This window comes from Ailuropoda melanoleuca, chromosome 15, assembly GCF_002007445.2.
Source record: "Ailuropoda melanoleuca isolate Jingjing chromosome 15, ASM200744v2, whole genome shotgun sequence".
Taxonomy (NCBI): domain Eukaryota; kingdom Metazoa; phylum Chordata; class Mammalia; order Carnivora; family Ursidae; genus Ailuropoda; species Ailuropoda melanoleuca.
In genome coordinates, this window is record NC_048232.1 from 64,560,393 (window position 1) to 64,573,378 (window position 12,986).

General features: G+C 46.7%; 1 protein-coding gene across 5 annotated transcripts in view; it reads left to right on the forward strand.

Annotated features, from left to right (window-relative positions):
• The window catches only part of CRADD (CASP2 and RIPK1 domain containing adaptor with death domain), a 365,696-nt gene that overhangs the window by 321,539 nt on the left and 31,171 nt on the right, over window positions 1-12,986 (forward strand). The window contains exon 1 of one of the 5 annotated variants that reach the window (XM_034643486.1): window positions 7,807-7,979. The exons of the other annotated variants lie outside the window; for them this stretch is intronic. Within the exon in view, the coding sequence (XP_034499377.1) occupies window positions 7,958-7,979 (22 nt within the window). The 5' untranslated portion in view covers window positions 7,807-7,957. Of the gene's footprint in view, window positions 1-7,806; window positions 7,980-12,986 lie in introns of those variants that run through there. 5 annotated transcript variants of the gene reach the window in all.

Below are 12,986 nucleotides of genomic sequence, written 5' to 3' on the forward strand. Positions count from 1 at the left end.
ACACAGACGAGGCCCAAATGGCAGAAAACACGGTGACTGGGGAGGGGTCATTGCAGGTGAGGAGGAGAGATTTTCCAGGGCTGTGCTGGAAAGGAGAGCGACAAGACTTGGCCCCTGCTATCTGGTCACAATCTCATTCGAAGATCCATTCTTGGAAAATCATTGGAGAGATGATAAAAGACAAGTGACAGTCCCCTTTAAATGTCCCCTCACCATCTTGGAACCTTGAGGAAAGAGGTTAGGATGTGTCCAGCCTTACAGCTAACTAAGGTTAGGCTGGGACCGAAATTGCTGGCTGTTCCCCAGAGGCTATTCTTTCCTTCTTTTTTCTTTTTTTAAAAAGATTTATTTACNGTCCAGCCTTACAGCTAACTAAGGTTAGGCTGGGACCGAAATTGCTGGCTGTTCCCCAGAGGCTATTCTTTCTTTCTTTTTTCTTTTTTAAAAAGATTTATTTATTTATTTGGGGGGAGAGAGAACAGGGGGAGGGGCAAAGGGAGAGGGAGAGAGAGAGAATGCTCAAGCAGACTCCCCGAGGAGCCTGATGCTGGGCTTGATGTGGGACTCGATCCCAGGACCCTGAGATCATGACCTGAGCCAAAATCAAGAGTCAGCTGCTTAACCAACTGAGCTACCCAGGCGCCCCTCTTTCTCACCTTCAGAAACACAACTTTCTGAGTTAGCAAGGAATTCTCAGAAATAGGACTCCTTGAGTGGTAGCTCGCAACCACCCAGCCTAGCAATGGGTGTCGTCATCTAGCTGAGCTCTGGCCAAGGGTGGAGAGCAGAAACCCCGTGTCCAACTTCCAAATCATATTTTTTGGTACGGACACTTCACCTCCATTTTTTCTTCCTCCTCCCATCACTGGCTGGGGCATGGCACCAACTGGAACAGCTGCCTGGGACCAGAGAAGGATGCTGCACATTGAAAATGGCAGATCCGTCCAGCAGCATCCCATTCTTCAGCTCTAGACCTCTCATCTTCCTTTGCTCCATTGGACGGAAGGAAAACAAACTTTTCTCCCACTTAAGCCATGATATTTCAAGGTGCTTTTTTACAGTAGCTTATCTCAGACCGCATTCACAGACCTGGCTTTGGATTCGAGTAAACATTTACATCCATCCCCTTAACCTTGCTCTCCTCTCTCTCCCTCACCCGCTGGGCTCCAGCTGAACTGGCTGCTTTTGTGTTCCTTGAACTCATTAACTTCTTCCTCATCTTAGAGCCCTTTCCCCCTGTATGAGTTTGCCAGGGCCACTGCAACAAAGGACCACAGGCTGGCTGGCTTAAACCACAGAAAGGTATTGTCTAACCGTTCTGGAGGCTGAAAGTCCAAAATGAAGGTGTTGGCAGAGTTGGTTCTTTCTGAAGCTGTGATGGAAAATCTGTTCTAGGTCTTCTCCTTGGCTTGTAGATGGCTTTCTTCTCCCTGTGCCTCTTCATAATGTCGTCCCTCTACGTGTGCCTCTGTCTGAATTTCCCGTTTATAAGGACACCAGTCATATTGTTTTAGGGCCCACTCTAATGACCTCATTTGTACTTAATACCTCTGGAAAGACTGTCTTTCTCCAAACAAGATAACATTCTGAGGTACTATGGGTTAGGACTTCAACATGAGAATGGGCGGGGGAGAGGACACAATTCAGACCATAAGAACTCCCCCTTAGAATATAAACTTCCTTTATCTGGTACATAGAAATATTCGATCTTTACTGAATGAGTCAGTGTACAAATATTCATCCTTTCTGTTATATCAACATCATTATCATTATCAATTAGAAATATTTAACTGGCATATCTATGCTTCTATACGGTTGATATTGATATTGACCTGATAGGTAATAATTCATATTAATAATAATATTCTGGAATTATGGAAAGATCCCAAAATGCAATTCAATTAATTGGACAAAGACTACACTAGGTTCAGTATGATTTTAATGTTGATTTTATTTTATTAATATAAAATTTGGTCATTCATAGGTGGGATTTCTAATAATCACCAAACATCAAGAATGTTTGTTTTTACTCTAGTCTAAAATAACATGCAGGTTTAAGCAATGTGCCCAAAATAGGATTTCAATAAAATGAGAATAAAAACAGATAAAGTGGGATTAAGCAAAAATAAAAATAAAGCATGTGTTCTGACCATCAGAGCCACTATAATTGCTCTCCTAGAGCAGAAAATTATATTTAAAATATTGGGCAACACGGCAGCAGATACAAACAATAAGATTGTTTGAAACAATGGAATCTGAGAGGCAGATTTGAAGCAATTTTTCAGGAGACAGAATATTTTTACCTTGTAGAAAACGCAGAGAAATTTCCATAGGGTGCAATCTGGAGGGTACAGTTGTCCATCGGATCATTCCGTGTCTCCCACAGCAGTTTCACCAAGAATTCAGACAAGGAATTTCAGCTTTTTCTTGTACTCAGCCTTGTAATAGTCAGGAAGCAACATTAAGACATAATTAGAGAAGGTAGTTTCTGAGGTGTGTGGTGTAGATGTGAAACCTCCCACCCGAGACCACTTAGAATATATAGATGAGTACACAGATACCACACCCCTCCATTCCCTCCCCTAAATCTCGTCTCCATTCCACTGGGCTCTTTGCAGTAATGGGCTCGAGTGCGGTGGTTAAAGGAGGCAGACATCTGGGATTGAATTTGGGCTCCACCACTTCTGTGTTCGGAAGGTAAGTGTGACGTCAGGCAAGTTACTTATGTATAAAATGAGGATGATTATAATGCTTGTTTCACATGTTGGTGGTGCGGATTAAATAATGTCCATGAAGCTCTTTATGCAGTCCCTGGCAAGCACTCAGTACTGTGGGCAGGTGGGTAGCAGTAGCGTGTTCTTGGATCCCGCGTATGTACGTCTACTTTGGGAACCACATGGGTCCGAGGTAGAGTTCACATCCCTTATGAAAATCGAAGTGCTCAGATGGGATTCCTGCTTAGATGGAAGACTGCTTAGTGCAGGGTTTCATGTTTATGTACAGGAAAGGTGCAGGAGACTCTTCTGATTTCACTGGCATAGCTTGATCTCTGATAGAAAGCAGTGTGTTGACTCCATTGGCAACTTTCCAACAGCAATACTCTCATTATAATCCCTGTTTTTATTTTCTGGCATTAATTCACCTGATTAAGGAAACAGACTTTAATTTACCCAACTCTAATTACAAACAAACAAACAAAAACCCTTTGTATAGATAACCCATCTTTAGTACAATAAAGAATTTGGTTTGCCTTTGTCCCTGGTTCCTGGGAGGGAGATTCAAAGTCCTTGGAATTCCCCCAAGTAATAAAAATGTTTTTGTTACTCATGAGCCTCTTGGATCACACCTGAGTTTGAACTGAAAGATAAGATGACTCAGAATGGGAGCTGGTCACCAGAAAGATCCACTGTGTGATCAGAAGTTTGGGGCTATGAACCAGTCCAGCCTGTGGGGAGAGGAGGAGAGCTAGAGATTAAGTTTAATCACATGGCCAATGAGTCAATCAATCATGCCCATATACTGAAACCCCAATAAAACCCTGGACATGGATCCTAACTGTGCTTGATGAATGCATTGATATGTCAAAAGGATGACATGCCCTGATGCCACAGGGAGAAGGCACGAAAGATCTCCCAGATATTGCCCTATGTGTCACTTCTTTCGATGGGTCCTGACTTGCATCCTTTCTAATAAAACTAAAGTCATAAGTACAGTACTTTCCTGAGTTCTGTGAGTCATTCTAGCAAATTATCAAATGTGAGGGGTTCTGAGAACCCCCACATTTGTATTTTTTTTAAGACTTATGTATTTATTGGGAGAAAGAGCGCACGGGGGAGGGAGGGGCAGGGAGAAAGGGAGAGAGAGAATCTCAAGCAGACTCTGTACTGAGCACAGAGCCCAATGTGGGGCTCAATCCCATGACCCTGAGATCATTACCTGAGCCAAAATCAAGAGTGGAATGCTTAACCAACTGTGCCACAGGGCACCCCTGTAGTTTATTGATCGGAAGTGCAGATGGTCTGGGAACTGAAGTGGGGGCGTCATTTTGGGGACTGTGTCCTTAAGACTGTGAAGTCTGATGCTTACTCTATGTGGTAGTAACAGAATTGAATTTCAGTATATCACTTCATGTCAGAATACCATGTAAAGGCCCTTGGGTCTTCAGAACCCCTGGTCCTGCCTGTCGAATAAAGACCATGAGAGAGGCCTCAAGATGTCTGGGGTCCTAAGAAAGTCCATTAGCAATCCCTTGCTGCTCCCCCAGCAAAGGGACCAGTAGGGCATGGCAGTCAAACCCTCCCAATAGCATTACTTTTGAACTCTTAGAGTAGGTCTTGTGTTTATTCTAAGACAGAATCCTTCCCTTAAGAGGAAACTTGAAAAAGCTTGTAAGACTGATGAAATAGTTTCATTCAGATCATGGGCTCAAATTAAGCCCCTATTTATGATGATGAAACATTGTGAACATTTTATTAATGGTAATAAATCACAAAATAGTTACTAACTGTTGTAGATTATACTTGTTATTTCCTTGTTCATTTATCATATTTCCTACATGTTTCTTCTCTTCGCTTTCTTCTGGTAATAGATTCTGCCTGATTTCCATTCTGTGTCACAAGAATAGGCATGAGGCCAGGCCAGTCCAATCACAGTACTTGTTTTAGTTAGGGTAGGTCAATTGCCATAACAGGCCCCAAAATGTACGATGGCACAACTACCATAGAGGTTTATTTCTTCCTCACATAAACAGTCCAAAGTCATCAGGATCAGATTGGAAAAGGAGGTGGTTTTGTTCCACACAGTCATTCAGGGATCAACTATCAGTGTCTCCTTCAACAAATATTCCCAAGATATCCGTGGGCATTAATATCCCCTGATAGAAGGGGACCGAGGGGGTGGAAAAGGTGCAGTGTTTCATAACCTCCATGGCTGGGGAGTTACACATATTAGTTCTGTTCACATTCCTCTGATAAGAATTAGCTAAGACAAGGCCATGTAACTAATGGCTGCATCTGCATGCAAGTGGGGCTGGGAGAGGACGTCCTTGTCTGGGCTGCCGCTTCCCACACAGAGCTCTGTAATTTGGAAAAGGGAGCACAAATCTTGGTGGACTATTAGCCATCAGAGACTGGTCAAAGGGTAGACAGACCTACGACATGACCTAAACTGGACCAACCAAAGAACACCTGTGGTACTGATATTTGAAAGCTGGGAGAAAAGAGAGGTTTTGTTTGTTTGTTTTGCGGGGTGGGGAGCAGATCTGAATTTGGACTTCTGCAGCCACGGTCTCTGCCATGAGGTGACAGTGTGCAAATGAAGCCAGGCAGAGAGGGAAAGAAGGAGAGAGACAGAGATCAAGAGACAACAGAGAGACAGAGAAAGAGTTTGAAAGTGAGTCCTGGTGACCTCAACTTCCTGCTCTGGCCCTGGAGGCCCAGGTGCCCATTCTCCCCCTTCCATCCTAAGTCACCCCACTCTCCTTCCCACCTGCATGAGCCAGTGACTTCGCCTCCTTATTAGCGATAAAATTGGGTTTCTGTCACTTGCATCATCCTTTGTGCCTCAGCCATATGCCAGAAGCTACAATGGGCATTTTACATACATTTCCAGATGGAACCTTAAACCAATCATGCAGATTATTGGCTCTGTTTTATAGATGAGAAAATAATATTTGGAAATGTGAAGTACATAGAGGAGCCAGGACTAAAATCTCGATCTATGCTGTAGGACAAGAGTTGACAAACTTTTTCTGTAAATGGCCAGAGTCAAATATTTTAGGCTTTGTGGGCCGTACATCATTGTTGCGACTACTCAACCGTGTCATTGTAGCACAAAAGCAGCAGGGCCAACTGTAAACTAATGGGCGGGGCCAGGTTCCAATAAAACTTTATTTACAAATCAGGTGGCCGGCTGAATTTGGCCTGCAGGCTGCAGTTTGCTGACCCCTATTTGGGGGGGAAAATGAACCATACTAACCTGAAAGTCAAGGGAGCTGTGGTTTTGCCTGTAACTAAATTGGTGACCTTGAACAAATTTCCTGATATCTGAGGTCTGTTGATACTGGTTTCCTTATTTATTTCAGTACCTTCATCAGCCTTTTTTATTCTCCTGTCTCCTTTTCAGCGTCCCCATGCAGAATGCAAGTAATTGATTCATGAGGGTCCCATTTTTAAGTTGGGACCCAGGTGAGAACTACAAATGCATTTTTATTTTAACTTTGCCTTCTTACGCATGCTGTACAAAACATGAATTATTCTTTTTTCTTTATGCCCCCCGTTCATGGCGGGCATCAGTCATTCTGTGTGCTTCCCTCACTTGGGTGCCCCTGGGATGTGTGGGGGCACCGGCCCCACACTCCGTGGCCTCAGCCTGCTGTGCTGTGAAGCCAGTCAGTCTGTTTCTCTGTCAGCCCTGCCCATTCCCACTGTCATTTCACGCTGCTGCTAAGCTACTCCCTAATGAATACTCGTTGCTTAGATCAAGGTCCAAGAACGTGTCCTTGTCTGCCTCTGCTTCGAGTAAACTCCAACTATGCCCCTAGAGACCCTTTCCTCTGACTTCAAAGTGCAGTTCTAGGTGCTGGGTGTTTGGCATTCCTAGAAATATGATCCTGGAAAAGCAGGGCATTATTTAAATGCCTGCCTGTTTACTATTAAGCAAAAATATGATACTCAAGTTATAAGACTAATTTTACAAACCGCTCTCTCCTTAAGTGATTAGGCTTTCAGAAATCTTCAGCACCTGAAAATCTTCCATGAGCCCTGAAAGCCAATGAAAAGAGAAGCAAACACAAGCTGAAGCCTCCATGGTCTTCATCCTCAGTAGGGGCACGGAGAGCCCCCTGGGGTTTTGGGAGAAAGCCCACACTTGTGTGTTGTCAGCAAGAGCAAAACAAACATCAGATCTCTTGGGGGATATTTAGAAATACAGATCTGAGGGTTAGAATGCATCGAGGAAGGTGAGATAGTAAATGCTCTCCCTCCCTGATAGAGGGCAGGTCGCTGATGGATGAACTGTGGTTTGTAAGGGGCCAGACAGGAAAAATTTCAGGCATTGCACTCTACATATGGTTTTTGTTTCAAATTTTTTTTCCTTTTTTTTTTTTTTTTTTGTGGCGTAGGGGTTTGTTTAAACCCTTTAAAATTGGAAAAACTATTATTAGCTCATGGGATGTACAGAAACAGGCAAGATTTGGCCCACAGGCTGTAGTTTGTTGACCTATCTCAGAGCACTGAGACATGAGTCCTGGCTTTGCCACTACTAGCTGTATGATAAGGGATGGGTAAACTAAACTTTTAAAGCCTCATTATCATCATCTATAAAAGGAGAATACCACCAGCTTGGGGCACGTGGCTGGCTTAGTCGGTTAAGCGTCAGACTCCTGATCTCAGGTCAGGTCTTGATCTCAGGATCATGAGTTCAAGCCCCAAGTTGGACTCTGTGCTGGGCATGGAGCCTACTTAAAAAAAAGAGAGAGAATACTGCCGGCTTGTTGACCGGGATGCTTTATCACGGTGCCTGGCACAGAGCAGCATTCAGTCCGTGAGAGGTGGCTGGCATGCTATTTCCTGAATCATCGTGAGTCTGTTTTAACTGATATGGACACACAATGGGTTATTATTCAGCCTTAAAAAGGAAGGAAATTCTGACCCACACTACAACATGGATGAACTCTGAGGACATTATGCTAAGTGAGATAAGCCAGTCACAGACAAATACGATATGATTCCACTTACAGGAGATCCCGAGTGTAGTCAAATTCATAGAGCCCAGAAATACTATGTTGGTTGNACGATATGATTCCACTTACAGGAGATCCCGAGTGTAGTCAAATTCATAGAGCCGAGAAATACTACGTTGGTTGCCAGAGGCTGAGGGAGGGGGAAGGACATTTGCTTAATGAGGACTGAGTTTCGCTTGTGCAAGATGGAAAGCATTCTGGAGATGGACGGTGGTGATGGTTGCACGACAGTGTGAAGGTACTGTAATGAAACTGAGCTCTGACTATTAAAAAATTGGCAGGTGGCAGGTTTATTCTGTCACAGTTTTAAAAACATGTAGACTCATATCTCAGATCTGGAAAAATCAAATGAGGGGAGCAGGGAGTGTTGTGAGGGGGTGCAGTTTTAAACAGTACCTTTGAGGAAGGCCTCCCTGCCAAGGAGATATTTGAGGAGGAGGGAGGGAGGAGACCAGGCGGTTTGGTGGGTGGTGGGTGGGCGGTTGCTCTCGGTAGCAGGTATGGCTAAGTGCAGGGGCTCTGAGGTGGGAGTGAGTGCTCCAGGGCTGTCCACCTCCCTCTTACCCCTAGGCAGGGCAAGTGAGGGGAAGATGAAATCCAAGAAGGAAGAGGAGTGTCAGGGCCATGGGGGACAAGGGTGTAGAACTCGCGGGCCGCTAGGGGCACCTGACTTTTACTCTCCATGAAATGGTGAGCCACTGCAGAGTTTCGAGCAGGGGAGTTACAAGAGCTGAGCTATATTTGAACAGAATCCCTGAGGCCACTATGTTGAGGGAAGACCACAGGGACCAAAGATGGAGGCTGGGGGACCAGACAGGAGGTTCTAGAATCATCCAGGCCAGGGACAATGGAGGAGAGGATGAGGGTGCTGGCAATGGGAGAATTTGTTGGATTAGGGCTATATTTTGAGGGAAAGTCAAGAGGATTGGCTGAAGGATTGGGCGTGGGGTGTGAGAAGAAGAGAAGAATCAAGGACTGCTCCCAGGTTTGAGACCCGAGCTAAAGCTGGCAAACATGGTTTATGAGACACATTCATGTCAATGAGCTCATTTCCGTCTCACAGCCAAGGCCTCGCGGAGGTCGAAACTCGAGGGCTCAGGTGAGGGAGCTGCCAGGCCTGGGTTAGCATCCTGATTCTGGTACTCATTAGCAGCATGGCCTAGGCCAAAGGCCTTGACATCTTTGCTCTGTAGAATGGAGACACTGAAGCGCAATACATGAGTTATGTAAGGACCGCAGCACCTGATGCCAGGTCACTGTTACTACTGTGTCGCGACAGCTGGGATTGGAACGTGGCCCTCTGCCCCCAGTGCTTTGTTCTATCTCCCACGTTCTCTTTTCTGGCTTTCCGGACAGCGTCTAGTCAATTGGTCATTCTTGGGCATAGCATTCCATTTTCAAACATTTTAATGTTACTGGATCTCATTGAAGAAAAGTTTTCTTCAACCAATAGACTCTTTCCTAAGAGCCAGGGGGAGTTCTGGAATGGAGGCATGGTTCTGTGTGTGCTTGGTGATAAGGGACAGGCAGTTCTTGGAGTGCCTTTTATTTGGTACTGCCACCTTCCAGGCAGGGACAACGTGCTCTAGACTCTTCTAACCTCCTGGCTTAAAGCATTGGGTCGAACTGACCAGACATTTGAACATTTATCAAGCACAGCGTCACTCTGACTAAAGATTTAGTTCTAACATAACAGTACGGGGAAACTTTTCTTCTCCCTCCTTTTGCAATTTAGTACATAGACAAAGAGATGGGAAGAAATGCTGGTGCCAGCACACAGCGGGCCACGTGGGCGGAAGGTGGGGTGACACGGGCAAGCAGAAAGAGCACTGCGCAAGGGGTCTCAACCCTTGCCTGCCTCCCAGCTGTGAGTCACAAATCAAAACCACTCTGAGCTTTCGAGTCTTTGCCACAAAATAAGAATTAATATCTGCCCCTGCGCCTCATAGAGAATCAGATTAGAGAAAGCAGGTGAATGTCAGATGTCAAAGGTCATGAAATCCAATCTTCATTAAGTTCAAGTTCCTAAACCAGCAACCCAGTCGTCTTCTGCTCTATCTCAAATCATGGTCTGTGGGCTTCCTTCATTAGGATTGTCTGGAGTTGCTTAGTAAAATGCTGAATTTTGCGGCCCAGTCCAGCCCAACCTCCTCTCTCCCCACCAGCCACACAGTTCTGAAACACAATAAAGCCAAGACCCACTGGTCCAGGAGTTAACTTTGATGAAATAGAAAACGGGATAAAGGATAATTAAGTTCCCAAAGATTCTTGGCATTCAGATAGGTGCTGACCTACACTATAAATGATGGACCTAATTCATCGCGTTTGAATCTTCCCGATGGGTGGAACACAGAGTTCCATTAAAAACAGCTGGGTGAGGCCACTTCTCAGGATTTTAAATAGGCAATGTGAATTGTTACACGCTTCCCTTCTGAAGGGAAATTTTTAATGTAGAATCTTTTTTTTTTTTAAAGAAGGTGAATTTCCAATGTTCTTTCCAGGTGTTTCTTATGCCCCCAGAACACTCAGCCTTGGCTTTTCTTGGTACTTTGCTAAGTATCACAAAGTCAAGGACCCGCGCTTTCATGCCGCATTTCAGAGCTGGGCCCTTGTCCCGCAGCCATTCGGTCACGGGGGCCAAATTAGCGATCACACCTGCGCCACCGATCTGGGCGAGCGCCCAGAGGACAGCCTGTCCGGGTGGACCGCAGGCCCTAATTTCTTGCGGCACACTGACTCGGCAGGACCCAGACGCTCCCGCAAGCCAGATGGGGGGGCGGAGGGTTTCTAAACCCTCGCCGGATCTTTTAACCACATAATAGGCCTATCAATTCAGCTGCCAGTCTCCAAGTTTGCAGCTGGGCATCCCTCCATCTCCTCAGGAGACAGTGCGCTTTGCGGACACGCAGATGCTGCAGACTCCATTTGGAATAGATTGAGCACGTGGCAGAGGAAGGGGGCAGGCAGGGCGCAGGAATGACCCGCAGCTCTTGGTGGGGCGGGTGTGGGGGGGTTGGTCCTGGCGTATTAGCCACAGCGGCTTTGCTGCTCGGATCCTGTGGTCCCATGTGAGGTGACTGGGGACTTCTCTCCAGGGACACCACACGTGCACGCGCACGTGCACGCGCCCGGCGGAGGGCTCCGGGCGCAGACGCGGCACTCAGCGGCCCTAAGGTTTGGGCGTTTCACTGGCCGCTGGAAGGGGGGTGGAGCAGACACACTGCGAGCCAAAGTCTAGCCCAGAGCCTGGGGTGATCTTAGGAAGCGATGTCCTCTCAGAGACAGGGAAACCTTGAGAATGGTGCAGAATGTGCGCGTGTGTGTTGAGGTCCAGATATTGAGGACCAGGATACTCTAACAGATAGCTGGTTTACATTCTTATTTTTGGTATTATTATGGTCATAGTTGCTCTGGACCCCCGGCGGGGGCCCTGGCCCATGGCATCTCCCCATCTGGAATGCCCTTCTTCTCCCCATCTAAGTTCTCCTCATGATCCTCAGGGCTCACCTCCTCCAGGCTGCCTTCCAGGGCCAGCGGAGACCTCGGTGACCTCCCCACAGCTCCACGAGGTCCCAACAGTCATCTTCCTCATGTTTTTCCGTGCATGTGACTCTCACATTCACAGTTAGATTCCGTGGCAGGCACCCTGCCTGGGTGTCCTTGGTTATCCCCCTCACCACCGAGCACGACATTCAGCCACAGCACGTACTTGCTCAATGCCTGCTGACTCGTTAGCAAGGGCTGGGACATGGAAATCATCTTTAAAAACCGAGTTGGGTAATGTAATGGGCTTTGCGAAAATAAGACACTACCTGAATGAATGATGAGAAACAAACTTTGGCAAAACGAGCCCAGCAGGATTATTCCATGATTCTGCACCTAAAGGAATGAGAGGTTGAGAGCAAATGAAAGCTCCAGGTGACATCAGTTTTGGCAGTCCCTGGTGGAAAGTAACCCTGACAGGGCCCGGCTCCCTCATTCAGTACGGGAACGCTTTCCATTAACGCTATTAACCGGACGCAGCGGTCAGGGGCGTTGCGGGCCGGCCAAACGTGCTCAGTTCCAATTGCTGAGTCATCTCCATCTTGTCTGCCCTTTCTCATATCTTCAAGAATGAGGAGCAGCAGAGGAGGGGAGAGGAGCACCAAGGACTACCCCCACTTTAGCAAATCCTCAGAAGGTAGCAGTCTGGCCCACTCCTCCCGTCCCTGTGAACTCTTTCCATTAAAGACATTTCTGCCCCACAGCCAGGTTTTCAGCTTCTCATTGTATGCTCAGCCCCAAGGGAAATTCTCAGCTCTACTCTCCCACCCCTTGCCGGAGCGATTCCCTTCTAAGGGCAGGACTCACTCCGCAGTGTACAGCTTGATTGCTTGACATCTACCGAGAGAGGCAGAACATTCTGACCTTGGGAAAGTAAACTTGAAGATCAGAGAAGGCTTTCCTTGCTGCCGGCTGGATTCAGCCTCATCAAGAGATGCGAAAGGACCCCAGGACTGAAGACGGAGGACAACACCAAGAAGGACATGGAAGTCAGACATAACCAAAGTAGGCAAATTCAGTCTTCTCTGAGCTGGAAAATTAGAGCCAAGGGAATTCTATTATTCAGAGAACCTCTTTGCAAGGCAGGAAGGGGGTAGGTTGCAAAGAAGGCTACACCCCCCTCTATTGGGGGCCTGCCAGCGTTCAGCCAAGGGCTTTCATTCATAATCTCCATTGTCATTGCACAACCCGTGGGAGCCATTAGTATTGAAACAAACACACTACTGAGACCAGACACATCAAGTAATCCACCCAAGGCCATGGAGCTAAGACACAGCACGGTCAAGGATGCCAAACCAGGGATAAAGGACTTCAAAGTTCATTTTCTTGCCATTTATCTTGATAGATAAGCTTTCCCTCTTGGTCTCAGCTTCCTGCTCTGAGAGTTGGCCAGCACTTCTCTCTACTGCGGTGGTTCTCAGAGCTAGCTACATATTAGGATCACCTGGAGACAGGCTCTAGCCGGCCAAGCGCTCAAGCTCCACCTCTAGAAATTCTGATTTCAATTGATGTGTGGTGGATCCTGGCTTAGGTAGGTTTTAAAAGTTCTCCTGGTGAGGGGCGCCCGGGTGGCTCAGTTGTTAAGCGTCTGCCTTCGGCTCAGGGCGTGATCTCGGAGTCCTGGGATCGAGCCCCACATCGGGCTCCTCAGCTGGGAGACTGCTTCTTCCTCTCCCACTCCCCCTGCCTGTGTAAAAAAAAA